Source organism: Urocitellus parryii, chromosome 11, assembly GCF_045843805.1.
Source record: "Urocitellus parryii isolate mUroPar1 chromosome 11, mUroPar1.hap1, whole genome shotgun sequence".
NCBI lineage: Eukaryota > Metazoa > Chordata > Mammalia > Rodentia > Sciuridae > Urocitellus > Urocitellus parryii.
The window spans coordinates 120,834,279-120,860,386 of record NC_135541.1 but is presented as its reverse complement, the minus strand read 5'-3'; the positions used below and the strand labels follow the sequence as shown (position 1 = coordinate 120,860,386).

General features: G+C 53.5%; 1 protein-coding gene across 2 annotated transcripts; it reads left to right on the top strand.

The window, feature by feature from the left end:
• Window positions 1–3,534: 3,534 nt before the first annotated feature.
• On the top strand, window positions 3,535–25,296 carry Lmna (lamin A/C). 2 transcript variants are annotated; one of them, XM_026404918.2, is made up of 12 exons: window positions 3,535–4,093; window positions 17,079–17,235; window positions 19,046–19,171; window positions 19,445–19,615; window positions 19,819–19,944; window positions 20,467–20,687; window positions 20,785–21,010; window positions 21,976–22,083; window positions 22,177–22,296; window positions 22,906–22,995; window positions 23,746–24,015; window positions 24,309–25,296. In XM_026404918.2, the coding sequence occupies exons 1-12, from the start codon at window positions 3,738–3,740 to the stop codon at window positions 24,333–24,335; spliced, it is 1,998 nt and encodes a 665-aa protein (XP_026260703.1). In that variant the 5' UTR covers window positions 3,535–3,737; the 3' UTR covers window positions 24,336–25,296. The 2 variants fall into 2 exon arrangements, with proteins under 2 accessions (XP_026260703.1, XP_077647265.1); XM_077791139.1 differs by lacking the exons at window positions 3,535–4,093; window positions 17,079–17,235; window positions 19,046–19,171 and having other exon boundaries at window positions 19,470–19,615; window positions 20,436–20,687.
• Window positions 25,297–26,108: the final 812 nt, after the last annotated feature.

The window sequence follows — 26,108 nt, the reverse complement described above, 5'->3', positions numbered from 1 at the left end:
ACCATGCATAGCTCACTTTGGTTAGTGACTATCTTTTCTCCCTTGAAATGCCAGCTCCATATGTGTAGAGATGGTTTTTAAGGTTTTTGTTGTTGTTGTTGTTTTGCGGAACTGGGGATGAAATCCAGGGCTCCGCAAACACTAGGCGGGTATTCTATCACTGGACTATATCCTCAGTCCAACTTTTTTTTTTTTTTTTTTTTTTTTTTTTTGAGAGAGAGAGAGAGAGAGAGAGAGAGAATTTTATTTATTTATTTTGGCGGACACAACATCTTTGTATGTGTGCTGAGGATGGAACCCAGGCCGCACGCATGCCAGGCGAGTGTGCTACCGCTTGAGCCACATCTCCAGCCCCCAACTTTTTTTAATGAGATTTTGCTGTGTTCCTAGGCTGACCTTGAACTCATGATCCTCCTGCCTCAGCCTCCAAAATAGGTGGGATTGCAGATGTGCATCATTGAACCTGGCCTTAGCCCCCTACCTTTTTACTCTTCTTTTCTTTCTTTCTTTCTTTCTTTCTTTCTTTCTTTTTTTTTTTTTCTTTTTGCAGTAGTAGGTATGGAACCCAGGGCCTCTCACATATTAGACAAGAACTCTACCACTGTGCCACGTCCCCAGGCACGATATTCTAATTTTACTCATTAAATGCTCCAGCTTCCAGATTTCTAGGATTCATTACCCAGTTTAGAGTTCCATGCTGTCCCCTGCCCTCCCCGCCCCCGCCCCACCCCCAGTGTTGGGTTTAAAACCAAGGCCCTGCTCTGGCTGGGCAAACACTCTATCATTGAGCTACAACCCCAACCCACTGTGCTGCTCTTTAACCACTGTACTTTTTGGCTTTGCTTCTCTCTCTGTCTCCTCTACCAGTGGGAGGCTTCCTTGAGAGCAAGAAGAGCATTTTATGCCATGGCATGGTGTGCACCCCCCAGAGCTCAATCTCCATGTGGTTGGTAGTCACTGTGCCCATATTACAGATGAGGAAGCTGAGATCCAGAGAATTCAGTTGCAGATCTAGTGTCACACATCAACTGAAAGACAGGATTGGAACCTGGTTACCACCCTGTCACAATCCCCCAACCCCAGCCCCAGGAGGCCCAGATTCTCTAGACCTGGCCTCCCCTACTCTCTCTTGCTTCCTTTGGTAGTAGTGATCCATGCCCTGGCACAGGGAGAATAGACTCATGGCATTTGGGATGCAGAGTTAGAATAGAATATTCAAGATAAAGAGCCCCCTCTACAACCTCCAGTCCTGCTCCCCCTTTGGGAGATTTAGGACAGGTGCCACTTTGGTGGTGGTGGTGGTAGTTGAAATCCTTTGGAAAGAGTTCAGAGTGAAATTCAAGGTGAAAATCCTATTCCTTTCTCCTGCACCTTTTCCCCAAAGATGAGAAAGTCAGGGATAGGAAGGGTTAAGTGTGGTTTTGCTTCCTCAGCCAGGAGGGGAAGCCAGGCCAGGCAGGGAGGGGAGCTCAGTGCCAGGGTGGGGGCTGAGACAGTGGGAACAGCACGAACCCCGTCCCTCACGTTTCACTGGTTTGCCCTCAGTCCTCCCACCTCTTCTTCTGGTTGGGGGAAGAGAAAGGGGAGAAACAGAACAAGCCTTTTTGTTTTGCTTGGGAAGCTGAGGGTAGGTGCCACACCCTGGGAGAGAGAGCTCCTGGGAGAGGGAGCCACATCTTGGGTCCCCTGGCTCTGGGCTCTCACCACACTGCCCAGACGCCCCCACCTACGCATCACCTCTCAAGGTCCCCTCCTGAATACTTAAAAGTCCTTGCCTTAATCCCTCAGCAATCCCTGGTCCATTTGGAGGCCTGGTCCAGAACCCAGAACTGAGGACCTGTCCAGCCCTACTTTGCTTGTGTACTGAAAAGCTCTGATACCTTGAGCTGTGGGGGTTAGCAACATAATCTAATCCCCCAGGTTCCTCACCAGAAAACAAGCTGGGTGAGCACTGGGGCGGGACTAGAGATGGACAGGTCCTGGAACCTCAGTGCTATCAGCTCTTAGAGAGGATGCCTTGGTTGATGTGGCCAGGACCAGAATTACAGGAGGAGAGATCAAAGGGGTCTTTGGTGAGAGCTGAGGATGGAGGCTCCAGAGCCTGGGACAGGGAACCTGGGGGTCTGAGTGGTACTGGTTTGTGAGAGGGCCTGGCATGACTCTTCTCCAGAGCTGGTTGACCTGGCCAGAGAGGAATGTGGAGATCAGTGTGGTGATGGCCTTTGTAGCCAACAGGGCCTGTTGGTGTTTGCTGTTCCTGACCCTAACTACTCTTTTTCTAGCTGGAGCTAAGATGGAGACCCAGTATCGACTGTCCAGCCTCCAGTCCTGCTCCCCCTTTCGGGCCCCGCTGGGAACCACAAAAATCTGGGACCTGGTGTCCTGGCAACGTGATGAATGCACACACAGCTCTGGTATCTGTTTTAAATTATCCATTAAAATAAGTACAGTCCTGGAAAAAAATAAGTACAGTGCTGGAGTTGGCTGGGTGGGGTCACAGCAGAAAGGGCCTGATGGGGGAGGCACCTACTAAGCCTCTTTTTCCAACTGCCTGGGTTCAAAGGAATTGGGCAGGAGGTGGAAGGGGACAGCTCCTGGGTCCTATTATTTAATTAATTTATTTATTTTTGGTACCAGGGGCTCTTAACCACTAAGTCACACCCCCATCCCTTCTTATGTTTTTGAGACAGTGTTTCACTTAAGCCTCTTAGGACCCTGCTAAGTTGCTGAGGCTGACTTTGAACTCGAAACCCTCCTGCCTCAGCCTCCAGCCATGAGGCCCTGAGTCGGCTCTGGGTCCTATTCTTGGTTTTCTCTGGGAGCTGGAGACGCTGAGGTTTTTTGCTTGGGTCTTAGACCCAGTGTTTAAGGCAGATAAATAGGGGCAGATGAAAAATGGGGGACCTCAGTCCTCTGTCCCAAAACTGAGGGCATAAAGCAACTGAGAGGTTCCAGAATTCGCTGCCCCCCATGGAACCCAGGCATTTCTCTCCACCCCCACCAACCCATCTCTGGCATACTGAGATGCATCTTTGAATGGGCAGCCCACATGTGGAGGGGGGGTAGAGGTGACTCACTATTACTACTGGGAGACAAGGGGGAGCCAGTGGTGGAAGAGTGAGTGAGTCACTTCGACGGGCACCAGCTTCAGCCCTACCCCCCCTTTCTCCTCCCTCTCCCTGCCTGGCTCCCTTCCTTGCTTTGCACCCACTTCCCCTCCTCGACACCGCTGCCCTTTGCCCACCCACTCTCGTCCCTTGGCTCTGCCCTCTACCCCTGAAGGCCTGAGGCAGTGGGGGGCAAGCTTAGAAGTGAGATCGCTGAGCAGGCAGTAACCAAGACTGCGAGCCCCAGGCAGACCGGGCGCTCTGGAGAGGGTGGAGCCCGACTCTGCCACAGCCGGGCGATTCGTGCCCCTCCTCACCATTCCCGCCCCCGCCTCTGTGGGTAGGTAGATTGCCCTTTAAGAGCGGTAGACCCGCCCCCTGTGGGGAGGACCTATTAGAGCCCCGGCCCGGGCGCCGGTGACTCAGTGTTCGCGGGAGCGCCGCATCTGCACCAGCCAACCCAGACCCGCAGGTCCGACAGCGCCCGGCCCAGATCTCACGCCTGCCAGGAGCCAGCGGAGAGCCAGCCACCCGGCGCGCTCCGCCCCTGAGCAGTCTCTGTCCTTCGTCCGAACCCCTAGCCCTTCCCGGGACCCCTGCCCTGAGGGCAGCGCTGCCACCCTGCCGGCCATGGAGACCCCGTCCCAGCGGCGCGCCACCCGCAGTGGGGCGCAGGCCAGTTCTACTCCGCTGTCGCCCACTCGTATCACCCGGCTGCAGGAGAAGGAGGACCTGCAGGAGCTCAATGACCGGCTGGCCATCTACATCGACCGTGTGCGCTCTCTGGAGACGGAGAACGCGGGGCTGCGCCTTCGCATCACCGAGTCTGAAGAGGTGGTCAGCCGCGAGGTGTCCGGCATCAAGGCCGCCTATGAGGCCGAGCTGGGGGATGCCCGCAAGACCCTCGACTCGGTGGCCAAGGAGCGCGCCCGCCTACAGCTGGAGCTGAGCAAAGTGCGCGAGGAGTTTAAGGAGCTCAAAGCGCGGTGAGTGAGGCCAGGTGGCGGCGTGCCGGGCGCAGAGTGCAGAGGGCGGACAGACCCGGCACCCTTGGCCGAGACCAGGAAGGGAGCCGGAGGGCGCTGGGCAGCTGACAACTTTGCTATATAGTCTCCTCCCTCCCCGGAACTGCCCAGCGGGTGACTGGCAGTGCCAAGAGGAATTGTCAGACCGGGACAGAAAGGAAAGGGGTCTCTGGGAGAGGGTAGGAATGTAAGGAATAATGGGGGCACTGGGGCTAAGCAGGGGCCTGCGACAGGGCCGCATTCTGTTAGGGTAGGATTTGACATCCATTTGGAGCCTGAGGGAGGGGCTTAACCAGCACAAAACTGGCCTTGCCAGGTATCGGAATTCTGGGCACTTAGACCAGGTTGGAATGGGTAGGTCCTGTTAGAAGTTTCTTGGTAGTCTTGGCACTGTGCCAGTTTCGCCCAGGCTTACTCTGAACACATGATTTCCACTGAGAAAGGTCCCAAGCCGGCATTTGTCCAGCGGTAATGGACCCCTTCCCCAAGCAGCACAGTGGAGGCCATTTGGCATGACCTTTTCCTGGGTTCTTTTTAGCACTGGGAAGCTCTCCTGCACTCCTAGCAGGTCTGGGACCTTTCTTGGACTCTGAGGCCTACCAGAACAGCTCCAGGAGATGGGCTCCCCCGCAGCTCCCACAGCCTTTGGCCTGTCTGGCCCAGGAATGCAAAGGAGGGAGGGAGGCCAAGGGCAGAGGCTCCTGGCACAGGAAGTTGTATTATGCCCAGGTCTGGGATAACCCTCCTCTTGGCCCTGTGCCTGGCTTCTCCGAGGGTTAGGGGCTCTGTCTTTCCCTCCCTCTTCAGGGTGAACCACTTTTATTTCCCAGTCAAATCGGAACAGTCTGCTCTGGCCCATCCTATCAGCTGCTGACGTTTTGATCTTTGCTTTATTAAACGGCTGGAATACAGTGACACTTTTGAAATCCAGCCGTTGGGATCTTCAGGCCACTCCCACTTCACCCATCCCAGCCCCACCCTACCACACCCAACTTGACTCCACCTTCTTTTCTAAAAGGGCCTTGGGGGAGCCTGGATGCTTAGGCCCTCTTCTTCCAGCCCCCAATAATTTGGGTCTCCTGGGTCCTATATGAAGATCCAGACCAAAGAGCATTGAAGGTGCTTGGACATCCCTGGGGGGCTGATGGATGGCTTTGACTTCCACTCTTTCTCTCCTTTTGCATGATCTTCTCCAAACTCATGCCCTTCCCAGAACCCCTCTAGGTGGTGCCATGCAGATCCATCAGTCTCCTGAGGGATGGATAAAAATTGTGTGGAAAGATGGGTTTAACCTTTATTTCTGCCCAAAGGGGATAACCCTTTTGTCTTTTCCATTAGTAACATGAACAACTTAGAAGGACAGATAAGGAACCCCACTGAGTTAGTGTTCTACTCTAGTCCACTCAACTACCAACCCCTACCTCCTGCTTTCAGATTCCTACGAAGGACGTTCTTAGCAGATCTGGGGAAAACACTGATTGGGGAACAGGACCATTGGAGTCTACAGCCTCTTGTGCTCAGATAGCGACGACAGTCTGACTCCAGTCTCATGGTGCAGCTGTCCAGGCCTGGGACACCAGGCGGGTGTGTGCCCACGTGGGGTGGGGTGGGGGTGGTGTGTGTACTTGTTATATTTAGCCACCTGACTCTTTTCTCCCCCACTGATCCTAACTAGGGAGGTTGGGCTTCCGGAAATGGGAGGTGGGTTTGCACACCTGGATCTCTGGGGTGTGGGAGGTGGGGTAGGGGAAAAAGGGGACTCAGACTGGGGGTGTCTGTCCACTTATATATCTTTAGTAGGAAGAGCCAGGATTCCTATTCTTTTTTTTTTTTTTTTAATCTTCTGTGCTCAGATTGATGTGGAGAAATGGCCAGAATGAAGAGTTGAGGGCAGGGGTTGTCCCAACTCCTCCCACCAAAGCCTAGAAAGAAGATGTTGTCTGGTTTAATATTTAATTAGAGCTTAGAGGTCAGGGCCAGATTTGGAATTGGGATGCTGAGCGGTTTGTAAGACCCTGTGGTTGGTGATCCTTGGCCCAGCGTCAGCACCTCAACCTCAGCACCTCAAGTACCCCCACAGGTTTGGAACCCCTTCTTGCTGCACTGGGTTATAGGTACCAAGAAAAAAATATTTTCCCAAACACACACACACACACACACACACACACACACACACACTCACTTTCTATTCTGGAACCCATGGTATTTGGACACCTCAGTTTGCAGAGAATGGAAAGACTGAAAGCCCCAGCAAAAGCCCACCTGGGGTCCAGGCTCAGAACTGGGCCCCACCCCAGGCCAGACAGCTGGGTGGATGACTCAGATGCTGTCCCCCTCTCCCCCTCCCTCCCACCCTGGTGACTTTACAGGAGACAGGGTGGAGACAGCAGATGCCTTAAAGGGGAGGGATGGGGGCCTGAATGTCTGCATCAGTACCCCTCTGCATCCTGGTGTCCCTTTCCTGCCTCTTTCCTTAGACTCTGGTGGTGTCTGGATCCAGAACTCTGGACAGTCACTATGGACAAGCAATTAGCATGCAGAGCTGATTCTGGAGTTGTTGCCTTGGGCTGCCGACAGTGCAGGGTCTTTGACTTCTCATGAGGAACTGTTGGAGGAAGACTGAGTCAGAAATGGGGAGATCCCAGGCCCACAAAGCAGAAGCACCTCTTCCCCTCCTGAGGCCCTCGTGCTCTACAATTTCCTGGATTGCCTGCCTCTTGCGGCCCCAATGCGGACGGGCAGGGAGATGGAGGTTGAGGTACTTATGGGTTCTGATCAAGATAAGCACAGCAAAGGCCATAGAGGTGCCCATATTCCCAGAAAGGGATGATAGGTCAGGGTTTAACACAGGCTTTCTGACTTCTAGTTGAATACTCTTCCCATTAAACCTCGCTTCTCTAACTTGGGGGACAGGTTGGAGATCTGGGGGATAAGGTAAGGAATGGTGATTGAGACTCCTGCAGCATGGAGAGTCTGCCCTGAGGCCAGTGATCCCTTAATGTCCTTCAGTCCTGTCAGGGCATGTGAACACTTTGTCAATAGCCTTTGTCTCAGTCTGTACCTGGAAGGACCCAGGACCCTGCCAGGCCATAGATCATGAGTCAGTCAGAGCTCTAGGAGCCTGATGATTTCTGTTTTGAGCCTGTCTAAGGACTTATCATGGGAATTGTCTACCTGGATGGGAAGGGCACAGCCATTAGGTTAATGGGGATGGGGGTCTTTGAGCATGAATTGCCCTTACCCTTATGTAATTGTGCCTCCTGATGTTACCTCTCCCAGCTACCCTTAGCCTTGCCCACATTCTGATTGAAAGGGCAAGAAGGTACAGTTCAAGGGCTAAAAAGTACTTAAAGAGCCCAAGGGAAACAGGAAAATCTTTTTTCTTTTGTATGGGGAATTGAACTCAAGAGACATTTAACCACTGAGCCACATCCCCAGCCCTTTATATAGAGACAGGGTCTCACTGAGTTGCTTAGAGCCTCAATAAGTTGCTGAGGCTGGCTTTGAACTCTCAATCCTCCTGCCTCAGCCTCTTGAGCCACTGGGATTACAGGTGTGTGCCACTGCACCTGGCTGAGAATCATTGCTTTTTTTTTTTTTTTTTGGTACTGGGTTGAACTCACTCAACCACTGAGCCACATCCTCAGCCCTATTTTGTATTTTATTTAGAGACAGTTGCTTAGCACCTCACTTTTGCTGAGGGTGGCTATGAACCCGCAAGCCTCCTGTCTCAGCCTCCTAAATCACTGGGGTTACAGGCGTGCGTTACCTCGACCGCCAGCTGAGAATCATTTTTTTTTTTTTTTTTTTAAAGAGAGAGTGAGAGAGGGGAGAGAGAGAGAGAGAGAGAGAATTTTTAATATTTATTTTTTAGTTCTCGGCAGACACAACATCTTTTGTTGGTATGTGGTGCTGAGGATCGAACCCGGGTCGCACGCATGCTAGGCGAGCGCCCTACCGCTTGAGCCACATCCCCAGCCCCAAGAGAATCATTTCTTAATAGGGCCTCCTAACGCCTGCCTCTCTGGGAGTCTGAGACTACATGGGATGTGCCCATTGCCCCCATTCATAATCCCTCCAGTGATTCAGAGCTCAGGATCAGGGACAGCTGGGGTGACAACTGGTAGGAGATGTCTTCACCTACCAACTGTGCTCTCTGCTCTTTTCCCCCTTGCCTCCTTCCTCCCCAGCCCCTCACCAGTTCTAGCAGCTGTGGCAGACAAAACCAAGGCTAGGGACAGTTCCTCCTATCATCTCCCTGGCCTCCAGTAGAGGGGTGACACAAGCCAAGCTGTAATATCTTAGAGACCTCAGGATCTCCTATCCCTTAGTAAGAAGCTAGGTGGTCCACCAACAAAACAGCACATAATATAAAGCTGCAGAAACAGCCCTGGCCCTCAGTGTCCCTAGTTCTAGGATTGGCCCTACCTATAAATTGGCATGTGACCTTGAACTAATCCCTTCTCTCTGGATTTCCCTAGCTATAAAAGAGGGGATTATAGCAAAAGGTCTCCAGAGATCCCTTAGGTCCCTAAGTAGTACAGTGACCCACAAAGTGAGAAAATAGTCCTCTAAAACACCAAGCTTTTCAGCTGGGCACAGTGGCTCATGTCTGTAATCCCAGAGGCTCGGGAGGTTGAGGCAGGAGGATTGCAAGTTCAAAACCAGCCTCAGTAATGGTGAAGTGCTAAGCAACTCAGCAAGATCCTGGCTCTAAGTAAAATACAAAAAAGGCCTGAGGATGTGGCTCAGGGGTCAAGTGCTCCTGAATTCAATCCCCAGTACCAAAAAAAAAAAAAAAAGTTATTCATAGAAAAATCAAATATAATCAATGTGAATGTAATTAATAGTCAGTGCTATTCTCAGTAGAAATTTTCCCATAAGCAGTGGAATTAAAAAGACTAGTATTCTTCTCTATGTCCCAAAGAGAGTGTGTTAGAAATGGTTAATTATTGTGACATTACCCTCTTGGCATGTTCTTTGTTTTTATTACTAGTAGGAAAGTACAATTCGTTTTCAGTGCCTCTTCATGACAGTGGAAAGGGCTGTATCATGTAGCAAGACAGGGACAGTCGGCACTGGAATGACTCCCTTTGATTGACTTGTGTAGAGGCTAGAAAAGAGGCCCTAGGAAGGCAGGACTGCTACCCAGAGCTGGCCAGGATTACACAGCACAGGCCTGGAGCCCAGGGAGGTGCATGGTGACCTTGACCTGCCTACCTTCCTCCCTTCTTTCACCCAACTGGCTCCCCCATCCTGAGGCTGGGCTGTGAGGAGGTTTTGGCCCTTCCTAATGCCTTTAAAAAAGGGACCGAGTTTGGAAAGGGGGCTCTTCCCACCCTGCTGTCTAGTTGTGGGAGAGGAAGCCGGAATCCCGCCTGCCAGGAATAATTCTGGCTGAGATCCCAGGCCCAGCAGGGGAGCTGAGTCACTGTAGAGGGCAGAGTGTAGAGTGGACAGGAGACCCAAGGCTTATCCAGTCAGGCAAGAAAAGTCTGAGAGATGGCCTTGTCCTTGAGAACTAAATTCAAATTTCAGCAAGAAGGATAATTGTACCTGGGTGTGGTGGCGCATACCTGTAATCCCAGCAGCTCTGGAGGCTGGGGCAGGAGGATCTTGAGTTCAAAGCCAGCCTCAGAAACTTAGTGAGGACTTAAGCAACTTAATGAGAGGAGCCTGTCTCCAAATAAAATATAAAAAGGAGGAGGTGCTAGGGTTTTTGCTCAGTGGTAGAACGCTCAACTAGCACATGCGAGGCCCTGGGTTCGATCCTCACCACCACATAAAAATAAATGAAATAAAAGTATCATGTCCAACCACAACTAAAAAAAATTTTTTTTTTAATTTTATGTAAAGAGCTGGGGATGTGGTTGGTCTGGCCTCTGGGCAGTGGAGAGAAGGCTCTCTGGGGATGGGAAGGCTCGCCCTTCTTCCCTTCTTCTCTGGTGCTGCCACCCCCTGCTGGCTGGGAGAGGGCATTGCATCTTCCCAGGCTTAGTAGGAATGTGGCTGGACCAGACCATCTAGGTCCTCCCAGACTTCCTCTCCTGACATTGGGTGGGGCTCCTACACCCAGCCAGGGCTTTCAGGGTTAATAACCAAGCACCACCAGACACATGGGCTAATAAGTCCCAAGAAGGAACTGCTGAGTTGATTTTTTGTGAGGATCCCCTAAGTGCCCCACCCTGGGACCAGTAGCTTCCCTTCTTCCCCACAGAGGAAACGGAGACACAACAGGGACATTCTGACTTTCTTAGGCCATCCTTCCCCTCCTCCCTGCGTCTATTTCTTTTGGTCTATCCCCAGGCCCCACCCTTGCATTTTTATGACAACACAGGAATGGCTTTTGGAGCGTTGGTCCAGGAAGATGGAAAGTGGAGTTTGACACAGAACTTTGCAGTGTTGTTTGCTGAGGAAGCCAACCCTGCCTGTTACCCAGGACCCCAGAGCTCTGGCCTCTGGCCCCAGGCTTCTCCCCCTCTGTACAATGCCACGTTGATACACCCAGCAGCTGTGACTCAGGTCTGGCCCCCTGCCAGGCCCAGCGCCTCTGCTGGAGTTGTGTCGGAACATGTCAACAGGCCTCCTATCCCGGCTCTTAGCACTAGCGCCCCCCCCAGACCCAGCTCCTCCCTCTGCCTGGAATTAAGACCGACTTTGTCTTGGGAGAGGACAACTGGGAGCCTGGCTGCTCGGGAAGGGGATCCGAGCATATTTGGCTGGTGTCACACCCAAGAGAGGCATGTGGAAACTGAGCCTTACCAGCTGTGGCTCACACGTGCCGTGTGGGGAGATCAGGGGTGGTCCACACGGGCCCTGCCGTGCATGTGGTTTCCAGGTTTAAGACATCCAGAACTTAAAAAGAAAAGAAAAAAAAGGAACACATCCAGGGCTGGGTTGTAGCTCAGTGGTAGAGCACTTACCTAACATGTGTGAGGCACTGGTTCGATCCTCAGCATCACAGAATTAAATAAAATAAAGGTGTTGCGTCCATCTACCATATATATATATATTTATATATATGAATGAATGAAAAGAAAGACATCCAGAATTTCACAGGTAAAGTCCGGGAGAGGCTCAAGAAGCCTCTAAGTCCCTGGAACACCTGCGCCCTCTCAGTTCCTCTTTTTAAGATCTCCTTTCCTGAGAGGACTGGCATATCTGATGCCAAGGTGGGGAAGCTGGCTGCCCACATTCTGCCCTTACTTGAGAGTGGTCACTGACCCACAGACCAACCAAGAAAACAGCAGCGGTTCCCTTGGTTACCTCTCAGCACATGGCTGAGGGTTTGTGTAATGTTTGAGGGCGGTTGGGAGTGACAGACTCACTAGGCCTCTGTCACCCTGACTGGGGTGTCTCCCAGCAATGGAGTCAACAGTTGACATGCCTCCCAGGCTGTGTTCCTGTCTGCATAGCCTGCTCTTTTCTTTCTTTTTCCTTTTTGGTGCTAGGGGTGGAGCCCAGGGCCTTGGGCACGCTAAGCAGGTACTCTACCACGGAGCTACACCCCCAGCCCCATCATGCCATTTTCTGGGCTCTGTCCCTGTCTGCTGTGAGTCTCCTCAGGTGACTCAGTGGACAGATTATTAGTATCTGACCCCACCCTCTCCAGGCCTTAGTTTCCTTATCTGTAAAAGTATAGGAATTGTTCCAGAAGGTCCCTCTAAAAGCCCTGAGCACATGAAACATTTAGTCTCAGGCCATTCAGGGGAGGTCAGAAAAATCCCCAGACCCCATAGGTAAAACAGCATGCCAACGCAGCAGGGCTGGGCTCTGCTAGGCAGACTGAGGTGCGTGGGGGGGGATGGGTGTGGAAGAAGGGGGCTGGGAGAGAGGGCAAACTACACTGAGGAGAGTTCCTGGAGCAAACTCCAATTTGGGTGGGTCAAACATATAAACTTCTCTATATTGAAGGTACATTATAATATGTCTATGTAAAAAAAATTTAAAAATAAAAGGAATTGCCAGGCGCTGCGGGGGCCCAGGCCTGGGATCCCAGTTACTTGGGAGGCTGAAGCAGGAAGATTGCAAGTTCGAGGTCAGCCTCAGCAACTTAGGGAAACCCTGTCTCAAAAAAATAAAAAGGAAGAAAAAAGAAAAAGGGCTGAGGATGTAGCTCAGTAGTAGAGCACCCCCCCAAAAAAAAAAAAGAAAAAAAAAAGGATTTACTGTTTTGTTAATGAGATGGGCCAACCAGAGGGGTGACAGCGACAGGCATGCAGGCTGGGAGAGGGCCACACTTAGGGAGACCCGGCAGCCCAGGGCCCTCACGGCCTGCCCAGCCGCAGGGGTCGCCCTGGCCCCGGAGGCAGGAAATGCCCCGGGGCTCGGAGCCCTGGCGCTCGCCCCCCACCCCCACCCCCAGTCAGAAGCCGCGCAGCCGGCCATGGGGAACTCGGAGGGCAGGTGAGGCCCCGGTGGGCCCAGGAGCCGCGGGCCTGTCCCGCCGCCGCCTCCCTCCGGGCCTTCCCGCCCACTAACTATTTTTAGCCCCCGTGAGGGCGGCCCCGTCTGGCCGGGAGGAAGCTGGCCTCCCCCTCGGCCCAGCGCGTCGCCCCCAGCAACCGGGCCCCACAGGCCGCCGCCGGCCGCCTGCCATATCTGGCCGCGCTGGGCCGAGCGAGGAGAGCGGCTCCGACTCGTGGGCGGCTCAGCGCCTGGCCCCGTGCCGCAGCGGCTCTCTCCCCTCAGCGACTGAGAGCCCCGAGAGCCCGCCTGCAGCCGCCCCGCAGCCTGGGCCTAGCGGACCGCCCGGCCTCGGCCCCCGGCCTGCTGTCCCCTCCCCGCCGCCCGCCCGCCCTCGCGGCCCTGCCCCGTCTCTGCCAACCGTGGGATGAGTTAAACAGGATGCCCAGCCCGCCTTGCCCCCAGAGGCTGCTGGCCTCGGGGAAGCTGCAAGGCGGCGTGAGAGGGAAGAGCTGGCCCTCCGTGCCTGCTACCTGGCCTGCCACCAGGCCCCCTGTGAGCACTAGAGGATTTCCCGACCCCGGCCCTGGTATTGTCTGCCTGGGCATGAGTCACCTGAGGAGCCCAGGCTCCCACCCACTCCCAGCTCCCCTGACCTGCTCCACCCTTTCCTCCCTGCCTCTCCAGCCCAGGGAAGATGGCACTCAGCCTGCACCCAGCTTGCTTTCTGCCACCCCCAATGGACTGGGGCCTGGCAGCACCACCACCCGGGGACTGAATATGTGCCTTTTCCCTGCTAGATCCAAAGCCCTTTTCTAGGAAGAAGATGGTCTTTGGTGGTGGACAGGCAGGCCTCGGGAGGGGGGGGGGCTGGGTTGGGTCCCACCCCCCAGCCAGCTCTATGGTGTGTGCATGTGGCTCCCTGGCTGCAGAGCTCCTGAGGTCTGAGTCATGAGCTCTTGGGCGATAGTGGCTTCTTCCCCACAGATGGGATCTCCCCAAGCCTGACTAAGAAACCACAGAGGCCCTTTCTTGCTTCCTTCTCTTTGCTCGTGGTTTCCCCCCATCTGCTGGGCGTGTCTGAGTTCTAATCACCTCTCTCTCTGGTGCTAGTCAAAACCTCCAGGAGGGAAAGGGGAAATGGCTCCCTTAATTTAGTTGGAAACCAATATATTAGAGCACTTGCCGAATCAGCACAGCAGCCATTTGGCAATTGCTGTGTACAGGCTGCAGGACCCTGGACCCATCTGTCTGCCTCAGTTTCTGTAACTGCATAGCTAGAGTGTCTGTCTCACAGGGTAGCTGTGAAGATTAAATGAGGTGATACTGTAATATTTAGAGAAGTGCTTAGTACATAATAAGCTCTACATAAGTGTTTGCTATTACAATAATGCAACACATAATAATGTGTTTATCAAACACTGGCCACATACGTGAACAAGGGTGGTTCTACCACTGTCCTATAAGATTATATTGATAATCGAGTGACATTGTAGCTTAGTTTGCGTAAGTAAATTCTATGATGTTCACACAGTGACAAAATTGCCTAATGATACATCTTTCAGAACATAACCCCATCATTAAGTGATGTGTGACATGACCCTATATTATTATTTTTGCTGTACTAGGATTGCTCTACCACTGAGCTACATCCAAAGCTGTTTTTATTCAATATTTTTGAGACAAAGTCTCACTAAGTTGCCCAGGCTGGCTTCAAAGTTGCAATCCTCCTGCCTCAGCCTCTCAAGTAGCTGGAATTATAGGCCTGTGCCAACCACACCTGACTGTGACTGTACATTATTACCACCACCACCACCTTTGGGAACAACAGAAGGAAGTAAAAAGGTTAGACTTAAAACACAGAAAATGAAAAAGAGGGCTGGGATTGTAGCTCAGTGGTAGAGTGTTTGCCTGGCATGTGTGAGGCCCTGGGTTCCATCCTCAGCACCACTTAAAAATAAATAAAGGTATTGTGTCCATCTACAACATGTATATGTATATGAAAAAGAACAAAGCAACCCTGTGTCTGTTAGACTGTGAGGCCAGAGGGCAGGAACCAGGAACCATGCACCTCCATCGTCCTCAGCCAGTGTTTGCCAGGTGCTTCCAAGGAAAGGGTATTTCCAAGGAGAACCCCAGGAGCTCCCCCTCTGGCATCTGAGGAGGTCTTGGAGCCAGGACGAGGGAGAGATGACTTTGAGACACGGTGTGAAAGTGTCTTGCCTCTCCCTGTTCAGGTTGGCCCTGTTCGAGGGGCATTTCGTGGTGGGGAGGGCAGTCTTCTCCATTCTCTCTAGCCTTGTGACTTGGGAAAGCAGTGAGAGGGAGGAGGAGGAGTCCCAAACCAGTGGCCAAGATAGACAGGAACAGTATCCCTCAAGTAGCTTGCAGTGTTTGACTCTGGGTCGTCCGCCTTCTTCTTCTGTCCCTTATCTTTTTTTTTTTTTTTTTTTTTAAGAGAGAGTGAGAGAGGGGAGAGAGAGAGAGAGAATTTTTAATATTTATTTTTTAGTTCTCGGCGGACACAACATCTTCGTTTGTATGTGGTGCTGAGGATCGAACCCGGGCCGCACGCATGCCAGGCGAGCGCGCTACTGCTTGAGCCACATCCCCAGCCCTGTCCCTTATCTGTAAAGCAGGATGCTGAGTTGAGCCGAGTCTAAGCTGGATCTCTAAATTCTTTTTTTTTTTTTTTTGGTACTGGGGATTGAACCCAGAGTCCCTCTAGCACGGAGCTGCATCCCCAGCCCTTTTATTTTCTGAGACACAGTCTTGCTAAGTTGCCTTGAACTTGCAGTCCGCCTGCCTCAGCCTCCCGAGTCACTGCTATTACAGGAGTATACTATCCACCAGCTGGTTCTCTAAATTCTGGGAGTCTAGAGCCAGCTGCAGCCCTGGCCTTCGGGGTAGAAAGGCCTCTTCTGGGAGGCCCCTGCCAGCCTGGGAGCAGCCCCAGGAGCTCTGAGTCTAGGTCTGCTGTGTTGCTTCACTTAACAGGAGTTTTTCTTCATCCTCCCTCCTCCCCCTGCAGCTGCCTCAGCTTCGGAAAAGTTCTGAAGTCATGGAAAGTTGGGGCTGTGCTCCCAGCCAGGGGCTGGGCCGGATGGCAGCCAAAACCTGAGCTGGGTTTTGACTTTATTTTTAGCTTTTCAGGCTGAGAGGGAGGAGAGGAGACATCCTCTGGTCTAGAAGGGCCTCTTTTTGCAGGAGTCAGACACTGTTGCATTGAACAGTTTGTTCTGAGGGGTGGATGGAGCAAGCACATGGGCCACTCCCCTGCCCCTCTGGGTGTCCCTCTATCTCCATCCCACCCAGTGGAGCCCAGTTAGAGGGGAGCGACTCCTTATTTGGTATCTCCCAAGTGTCTCCTCCCTTCACAGCTTCTGCAAGTCCCCTCTCTCCTGCTTCAGAGTGAATTGCTGGGTTGTGTGGAGCTTAGGGCTTTCATGGCAGGAAAAAGTCTATTAGCAGGGCTGTACTTCTCCTTGCTGGGTAGGTTTTTCCTGACTGCCCACGTCTGGTTTTCCTTTCTCCCATCTGCCTTGGTGGGCCTGTGCTTGAGGGAAAAATAAAAAATAAAGAAATCCTAGAAATGAAAGCAGATGCATTACATATGGCAGCTGACCAGGCTCTTGGATCGGCACATCTGGAAAGTTCTTGGGTTCCCCAGAGCCTCCAAAGAACCTAGGACCTCTGTACTTCTACAGTTCTTTAGCAGAAGTAATGAGGGGCCCAGGAGGTGCAGGAGCAGGGTTGTTGGTTCTACCCAGAGCTTTGCCCCGTTTGAGGAACAGGATGCTCAAGGCTGGAGTGCAGATGGAACTGAAGGCCTGGGAGCCGCATCTGGGGCCAGATGCCAAGGCTTGTGGGTAGATGAGTAGGGTTCAGCCTTCTCTCAGGGCTCCGGTGGAGACTGGGACCTCCCCTATTCTGCGCAGATCAGTCTTGAGAGAGGAAAGGCCCAAATTTCCCCTCATGGTCCTCATCCCAGGTCTCCTGAGCTCTAACTGGACTTTCCTTTCCCATAGTCCCCTGTGTATAAAAGGGTTAGGAGAAGGGACTGACAAGGTTGGGGCTCAAACTGAGGATTAGGTACACAAGGCCCAGGGCCAGGAGCCTAGTTGTTCGGTTCTTCCTAGGGAGGGAAGCTCAGGCAGAATGGAGAGTGGGTGTTATTCAGGGAGGGGAAAGTTAAGGCCCTGTGTGGGAAGGGGCAGGAGACAAAGATGCCCTGTCTCTTTTGGAAGGAATGGGAGGAGAGGGAAAAGCATTCATATCATGGGATCTAGCTTTGCCCTTAGCCCCAGGCACGTTCCTGAGCCCTGAGTCATGGGAAGGGTGGAGAGGAAGGAAAGGGGTTTTGGGGAACCTTGTGGGAGGTGGAAGCCCAGCCCCAGAGTCTGGCAATGTAAACAAACCTAAAGTAAGGGCGCCCTCTCCTGGCAGTTAGGAGGACTGCAGAGCCAGCCCCATGTGCTGACCTCTTGGGAACCCGGCCCTTTGGATTCCTCTGAAACCCACTCTTCCCTCTTTTCTTTAGCAATACCAAGAAAGAGGGCGACTTGATGGCCGCCCAGGCCCGGCTCAAGGACCTGGAAGCTCTGCTGAACTCCAAGGAGGCTGCGCTGAGCACTGCTCTCAGTGAGAAACGCACATTAGAGGGCGAGCTGCACGACCTCCGCGGGCAGGTGGCCAAGGTAGGACACGCTCCAGGGACCTCCTTTGACCCCCATCTGACACATGCACACTCATTCTTCCACCCTGGTCCTAGGAGGTGCCTGGTCTGTCACACAGTCCCAGAGCTGTTCACTTGTACTAGTGTCACTTTGCCTGGCCAGACCATATCTGGTCCTCCTTTGGCTGCTAGTGGGGTCAGTGAATTGAAAGTAATCCTCAAGCCAATTGCAGTGGAGCTCGCCTGTAATCCCAGCAGCTCGGGAGGCTGAGGCAGGAGGATCCCAAGTTCAAAACCAGCCTCAGCAATTTAGTGAGGCCCTAAGAAACTTACTTAGCAAGACCTTATTTCAAAATAAAAAATAAAAAGGGCTGGGGATGTGGCTCAGTGGCCCTGGGTTTGATCCCTGGTGCAAAAAAAAAAAAAAAAGAAAAAGAAAGTAATCGTGGGCTGGGGATGTGGCTCAAGCGGTAGCGCGCTCGCCTGGCATGCGTGCGGCCCGGGTTCGATCCTCAGCACCACATACCAACAAAGATGTTGTGTCCGCCGAGAACTAAGAAATAAATATTAAAAAAAAAAAAAGAAAGTAATCCACAAAACATTTCCATGTAGCTTTGCAATGAACTGGCCCTGGATCCCTCCCAGTCTGGCCTTCCTGTGGCCAGCTCTTGACTATGGGACGTGTTTAAAATGCTCTTCATATGTATGGTGGCCTTCACTTTCAAAACACTGCTATCCAACCTCTTCTCCAATTTTTCATTTTACAAACTAGGGATGGAATTGCAGAAGTGGCTTATTCCTAGTTCAGAGTCTCACCTGCTCAGAGCAGGGCCATCTGGACACTCTCCCTCCCAGGTCCCTCCACAGTATGCCACAAGAGACTGTAGAGACTGCAAGAAGCCGGCAGCAGGTCAACTCAAAACCAGGGCTAGACCCTCTTCTCCGTGGGATCCTCCTCCAGTCCCAGCCTCCCTCAGTCTTCCCCCGCCATGCCAACCTGAGCTTTCCAAAACGAATGTCCAGCCAGGTGGTCACCTGCTCAGACCTCTTCAGAGGCTCTTTTTGTGGCAGATGAGAGCCACTCCTTTTTTTTCCCTTTCCACTCTAGGACCCAGGTATGCTTAACCACCGAGCCAATTCCCAGCCCTTTTAATTAATTTATTTATTTAAAAATATTTTTTAGTTGTAGATGGATACAATGTCTTATTTATTTATTTATTTATTTATTTATTTATTAGTTATTGGCGGACACAACATCTTTGTTGGTATGTGGTGCTGGAGGATTGAACCCGGGCCGCACGCATGCCAGGCGAGCGCGCTACCGCTTGAGCCACATCCCCAGCCCCCGTCTTATTTATTTTTATGTGGTGCTGAGGATTGAACCCAGTGCCTCACACTTGCAAGGCAAGCGCTCCACCACTGAGCTACAGCCCTAGCCCCTATTTTTTTATTTTTATGTGGCACTGAGGATTGAACGCAATTCCTCACACATGTGAGGCAAGCACTCTACCACTGAGCTACAACTCCAGCCTCTTTATTTTTTATCTTGAGACAGGGGTCTTACTAAATTTCTGAGGGCCTCACTAAGTTGATGAGGTTGACTTCGAACTTGTGATCCTCCTGCCTCAGCCTCCCAAATTGCTGGTATCACAGATGTGCACCACCACACCTTGTCGATCTTAGCATGACACCTCCAGGGACATCCAAGACCCTCGCTTTCCCCAGGCCCTTTCTCATGTATAAAGGAGGCCTGTGAAGAGCCACTGTTCAGCTTCTTTCCAGTTCTTGTGCTCTGAGACCCATCTCTCTGAACTCTCCCCACTTCCTCTTAGCTGGAGGCAGCTCTTGGTGAGGCCAAAAAACAACTTCAGGATGAGATGCTGCGGCGGGTGGATGCTGAGAACAGGCTGCAGACCCTCAAGGAGGAACTGGACTTCCAGAAGAACATCTACAGTGAGGTGGGGACTGTGCTTCGTAGGCCAGGGGGATGGGCTGGGTGGTGGCAGACACCATCCTGGGACTAGAGGGTAAGCTGTATGTAGAGCTCAGCTGCCTGAGTCCCCTGTATAGTGGACAGGGGTCAGGGATGGCCAGCACCAGCTCCCGAGTTAAAGTGGGTCTGACAGTGGCTTGTGGGTTAGGGCTGTGTGCGGAGCTCGGGCTTCTGGGTCTAAACTTCTAAGGGACCAGTTCTGATTTCAGTCTCTGTGTCCTTGATCCAACCTTTCTAGGAGCTTCGTGAGACCAAGCGCCGCCATGAGACCCGGTTGGTGGAGATTGATAATGGGAAACAGCGTGAATTTGAGAGCCGGCTGGCAGATGCTCTGCAGGAGCTGCGCGCCCAGCATGAGGACCAGGTGGAACAGTACAAGAAGGAGCTGGAGAAGACCTATTCTGCCAAGGTGCCTCTCTCCCTGGTGCCCTCACTGCTCTGCCCCCACAGCCCACCCCTGCCCGCCCTGGGAGATGCCTGGGAGGACAGGCAGATGGTGGTAGGGAGCTCAGGGTGGCCCAGGACCTGGGGCTTCAGCAGTGATGCTGTCCTTGGGCCCCTCCTTCTGTCCTTCCCCATCCCTACAATCCTGACTCCGTGTGCTCCCTGCAGCTGGACAACGCCAGGCAGTCTGCTGAGAGGAACAGCAACCTGGTGGGGGCTGCCCACGAGGAGCTGCAGCAGTCGCGCATCCGCATCGACAGCCTCTCAGCCCAGCTCAGCCAGCTGCAGAAGCAGGTGATGTCCCCCTCATTCCTTTTGCCAGGGACCACTGGGCTGCGCAGATGTAGGGAGAAGCCCTGAAGAACATCAGTTTCCTCATCTGTGAAATCGGGGTGAAGCTGGGTATGGTGACAGAACAGGCCCCCAGGACCACAGACTGGGAGGCAGGGTCTGGGATTTGGAGTCCCACAGCCTGTCTGCTGTTCTGGTTCTTTCTCTTCCCTTGCCTCCACTTCTTAGAAAATTCGTTTCCCATTTGAAAATGGAGCCCCTTCTTGTCCTCCCTGACTCACAGATCAGCCATGAAAATCATCTGTATTATTTGGTAGAATAACAATGGCTGTGCCATTTGTGACGGGAGGAAATGGGCTCTGGCCTCAGAGCAAGAGATCGAAGTTAGATGTTGGAAAGGACTTCCTGGTCACCACATTAGAGCCTGCAATGAGTTCTGAACAGGGTCCTTGGTACCTCATGTCCCTCCCTCTCCATACTTGAAGCCCTTGGAGGGTCACCAGATCCCTGCTTCCTCCACCCCAGCTGGCAGCCAAGGAGGCGAAGCTCCGGGACCTGGAGGACTCGCTGGCCCGGGAGCGGGACACGAGCCGGCGGCTGCTGGCAGAGAAGGAACGGGAGATGGCTGAAATGCGGGCGAGGATGCAGCAGCAGCTGGACGAGTACCAGGAGCTGCTGGACATCAAGCTGGCCCTGGACATGGAGATCCATGCCTACCGCAAGCTCCTGGAGGGCGAGGAGGAGAGGTGGGTTGGGTCGAGTCAGGCGGTGCCAGCAAGTACCTTCTGGAAGGCTTTCCGCTCGCCCTGACCTCTAGTCCTCTTCCTTATCTCCTTTCCCTAGGCTTCGCCTGTCCCCCAGCCCCACCTCGCAGCGCACCCGTGGCCGTGCCTCCTCCCACTCATCCCAGACGCAGGGTGCGGGAAGCGCCACCAAAAAGCGCAAGCTGGAGTCCACTGCTGAGAGCCGCAGCAGCTTCTCCCAGCACGCTCGCACCAGCGGACGGGTGGCTGTGGAGGAGGTGGACGAGGAGGGCAAGTTTGTGCGGCTGCGCAACAAATCCAATGAGGTAGGCTCCCTGGATTGGGTCTAAGGTAACAGCTGGGTCCACTCTTGGCTCCTGGACTTGGTGGCTCTGAGACCTTGGGAACTTTATTTAACCGTGAAGAGAATCAGTCTCCTTATCAGTAAAATTGGGATGAAGCTGGTTATGGTGATGCACACCTGTAATCCCAGAGACTCAGGAGGCTGAGACAGGAGGATCACAAGTTTGAGGCCAGTCTCAGCAATTTAGCAAGACCCAATCTAAAAAAAAATAAAAAGGGCCAGGTGCAGTGGTGCCCCTCTGTAATCCTAGTGGCTGTGGAGGCTAAGACCAGAGCATCACAAGTTCAAAGCCAGTCTCAGCAATTTAGCAAGGCCCTAAGCAACTTAGTGAGTCCCTGTCTCAAAATAAAATATAAAAAGGGCCAGGGATATGGCTCAGTGACTAAGTGCCCCTGGATTCAATTCCTGGTACCAAAACCCAACCAAACAAACAAACAGAAAAGGGTTGGGGATGTTAGAACACCCCTGGGCTCAATCTCTAATACCATTAAAAAATAAAATAGGGGAAACAGTTACCCCTGAGTCTTTGAGCTGTTGGGAAGATGAAAGAAAAAGTACCAGCATGCCTGGTACAGCTCAAGTTTCCACAGGGCACAGCTGTTATCCTTGGGGAGAAGGGCAGTGACCGGCCGGGGCAGAGGATGGAGGGAACAGCCTGTGAATGTGGGTGGTAGCAGTTCTGCCTGGACTCTTTTTTGTTTTATTTCATCTTATTTTCGAGACGGGGTACTCGCCATGTTGCCCGTGCTGGTTTTGAAGTCCTAGGCTCTAGCCATCCTCCTGCCTCAGCCTCCCGTAGCAGGATTTCAGGCACCACCACCACCACGACTCACCTGCCTGGGCCCTTGGGCACGATAAACTCAAGAGCCCAGCTGAGCCTCTCCTTCCTTCCTTCCTCTCCCTTCCCCTCCCCTCCCCTCCTGGCAGGACCAGTCCATGGGCAACTGGCAGATCAAGCGCCAGAATGGAGACGAACCCTTGCTGACTTACCGCTTCCCACCAAAGTTCACTCTGAAGGCTGGGCAGGTGGTGACGGTGAGTAGTAGGGTACTTGGGCTCTGGTGTGGCCTTAGGTGGGGACGGGTTGGCCTGAGGACAGGAGTGCTAGAGTGAATTCTCTTTCCTCAGATCTGGGCTTCAGGAGCGGGAGCCACCCATAGCCCCCCTGCTGACCTGGTGTGGAAAGCGCAGAACACCTGGGGCTGTGGGAACAGCCTGCGCACGGCTCTCATCAACTCCACTGGGGAAGTGAGTAGCTTCGGCTGGCCCCTTGCTGGAGGCGGCTTCCCTGGATAGGCCCCTAGGCGGCCCCCCAGGTGGCCAGAATGGGAGCCAGCTGTTCCCACCCCAAGGGGACCTATTCCAGCCACATCCCAGAGCTCTCTCTGGTGTAGAACCCAGTAGGCAAACAGATGAGGACACTGAGGCTCATCTGTGATTCCAGAGACAAGAGCCCGAGGAGAGGGAGCTGCCTTCCTGGGCTCTTGAGCTGCCAGGGAGTCCAAGTCATCTAGCCTCTCCCAGGTCTCCGTTGCCCAAGTCCTGGAGCCAGGCTGGAGCTCGCCTGTGTTCACTGAGACCTGCCCTGGGCCTGCCTCCTGGGCATGCCCAGCACGTTGGGTAGAAGTTACCCGCAAGCGTTGTTAAGGGCAGAGCCACATCCCTCCCCAGAGGGCTCAGCAGGGTCCATCTGGGACAGAAGCTGGTTCCTTAGCTCCAGCATCACAGAGGACAGAGTGGGCAGCGGAATGGATGAAGTCCAGGCCACAGAAAGGTTCCCCGAGGTCACTGTGGGTTGATATGCTCCCTCCCTGGCCCTCACCCCTGATGCTTGGTTCTGGTCCTATGTCCCTGTAGGAGGTGGCTATGCGCAAGCTGGTGCGCTCAGTGACCATGGTTGAGGACGATGAGGATGAGGATGGAGATGACCTGCTCCATCACCACCACGTGAGTGGCAGCCGCCGCTGAGGCCCCACCCACACTGGGCCACCCAGCCAGGCCTGGGGCAGCCTCTCCCTGCCTCCCTTGCCAAAGTCTTTTCATTAAAGAATGTTTTTGGAACTTCACTTGCTGCCCTGGCTTTTCTTCTCTCTCCTCCCTCTACTTGAACAGGGAGCCCAGGTGTCTGGGCGCCCTACTCTGGTAAGGAAGGGAGCGGGAACTTTCTGATGCCATGGAGTCTTCCCACGGGAGCAGTGGACAGGGGTCTGGATGTGTCTGCTGGAAGGGGACAGGAGGACAGTGGTGGGGCACCCAGCCCCGCCTCTCTCCCCCACTCCTGCTGCATGCCTCTCCTCTCCTCCCTTCCCAGCCCTGCTGCATGCCTGTCCTCTCATTCCCCTCAGTTCTCTGCAGAAATGTTTCCTCCTATTCTTGTCCCTCCCGTATTAGATTTTGCATGTCTGCCGCCCTCTGAGCTTGCTTTCCCCTCACGCTTTTCCTTTTGATTTTAGGAGATTTAGAGGAGTCCAAACCATCTCTCTCTGTGTCCCCAGGTCTTTCTGACCCTCCTGCCCTTTCACATCCCTCTTCCCAGTCCCTGACCTCCCAAGTCCCTGTGGCCTTCAGCTCCCTGGGCACAGAACCCACCTTCCTGCCTGGTGACTGGGACCTTGTAGGAGCCCGGAGCCTGGGTGCTGGGCCCGAGCAGCCAGTCCCAGACTCGCCGTCCCGCCTGAGCCTTGTCTCCCTCCTCAGGGCTCCCACTGCAGCAGCTCGGGGGACCCCGCCGAGTACAACCTGCGCTCCCGTACTGTGCTGTGCGGGACGTGCGGGCAGCCGGCCGACAAGGCATCTGCCAGCGGCTCGGGAGCCCAGGTGGGCGGATCCATCTCCTCTGGCTCTTCCGCCTCCAGTGTCACAGTCACTCGCAGCTACCGCAGTGTGGGGGGCAGTGGGGGTGGCAGCTTCGGGGACAGCCTGGTCACCCGCTCCTACCTCCTGGGCAACTCCAGCCCCCGGACCCAGGTGAGTCATCCCTTCGCCTCTAGTTCCCCATAGGCAGGACCCTGGCCACTGAAGGTTAGGACAAGGGAATCTCTGGGGGGTGGACAGCCTTCTCTCCCGCAGCCCGGGGGAGCGGGAGCCTCCGCCCTGCAGCCCAAGTCCTAGACGCCCCCTACCTGCATCCTGCCCCTCCTGTCTGAGCCCCAGATGCGAGGGCAGGGGCAGGGCTAGAGTGTGAGGTTTGGGGGAGGCCACACCTGGGAAGGGCGTGTCCAGCAGTCGCGCTCACACCTGTCTACTCTCTTTCCTCTTAGAACGCCCAGAACTGCAGCATCATGTAATCTGGGACCCACCAGGCAGGGGTGGGGGCCGAGGCCACCTGCTTCCTCCTCACCTTATGCCCACCCCCTGCCCTGCACCTCATGGGAGCAGGCTTGAAGCCAAAGAAAAATACCCCCTTTGGTATTTTTTCTTCTGTATTTTGTTGTTTTGTTTTTCTAAGAGAAGTTATTTTCTACAGTGGTTTTATACTGAAGGAAAAACTAGCAAAAAAAAAAAATGCCTCTATCTCAATCCTAATTTCTCCTCCATCCTTTCCCTGCTTCCAGGAAACTCTGTATCTGCCTTAAAACCAAAGAGGGCTTCCTCTAGGAGCCAAGGGAAAGGGGTGCTTTCACAGAACCTAGTTTCTGCTTTGCTGCCCTGGCTGCTGCCCCCACCCCGGGGACCCTAAGACATGGTGCCTGAGAGGCAGGCGTGGAGTCTTCTCCACCACTCAGCCTCCTCTGGACAGCTGTCCCACTGCCAGGCCAGCCTCAGAGAAAGAGAGAGAAAGGACAGCTAGGCCCGGCCTCCCCTGGTTCCACTACACTTGGCTGAGGCTCCTTCGCCTGCCCCGTCCCCCAGTCCCCACCCCTGTCCCCAACCCCGGGGTGAACTGATTCTCCCAGGTACCAGCTGTGCTTGCTTTTTCTGTATTTTATTTAGACAAGAGATGGGAATGAGGTGGAAGGTAGAAGAAGAGGGAAGGAAGGTTAGTTTGAGACTAACTTCTCCCAGCTTAAGAGCCTTGGCTAGGCTCTGTCCAGTCACTAGAGGTCAAGGTCAAGTGGGGTGCAGGGAGGAGACAGAGGGAGCCTACAGGAAAGGGTGAGAGCCTGCTAGGGCCCACCACAGAGGAGGACGGTGAGGGGTAGAGGGTGGTTGGCAGTAGTTATTGGCAAACACTAAGAGCCTCTTGCCTCCCCATTGCCCATCTGCATCCCTTCTCTCCTCCCCAAATCAATACACTATTTGTTTCTATCCCTGGCTCTCGTGTGGTCTTTGTTGGTAGGCGTCATCGTGTACACAAAGGGCTGCGTGGTGGCTGTGTCCTCATGTTCACTGCTGCCCAGCCTCACCCCTGCTCTGGGGGACAAGGAAGAGATAAAGTCCACAGAGCACTTGAGGGTCACACCTGGCACTCAGTGATGGCTGAGGGGAGCGGCTTTGACATAAGCGTCACCCATCCACAGGTGGCTCTCCCTCTGTGGATATCCTTCAGACAGGCAGAGTCCAAAGGAAGGCATTTCGTTGCTAACTTCTTTCAACCAGCCAAGCACTGATCAAGCACCTTCACCCTGAGCTGAGCATGAATGCAAAGACTTATGTCCACCTGGTCTGAGGGTGGCAATATCTCGGGGCCAAAGGGCAAGGACAAGTGGGGAGGGAGAGAAGCTGGGTAAAAGGGCAATAGGGAGAAAGTAGGGCTGAGCTTGCAAACAAGCAGTTAATGTCGCTTTCTAATTTCCAAAGCATTTCTGCAGGATCTCATTTGACCTCTATATTGTCCTGAGAGGTTGTTATTTTCCCCTTTGAAATGAAGGCTCAGCAAACATACCTGAGGCCACACAGCTAGCAGGTGGCAGAGATCCCAAGGGTCTGACTGCAGACCTCTGCTCTTGTGACATCATGCTCCCCTTTGAACAAAAATATATGGATGATAAACTATAAGTTTATGTTCCCTGGGCGGAGGAGTTGAGGGTTCAAAACTCGTGAAATCATACATGACATGTGCACCTGTGATCCCAGCCACTCGGGAGGCTGAGGCAGGAGAATTGAAAAATTTAAGGCCA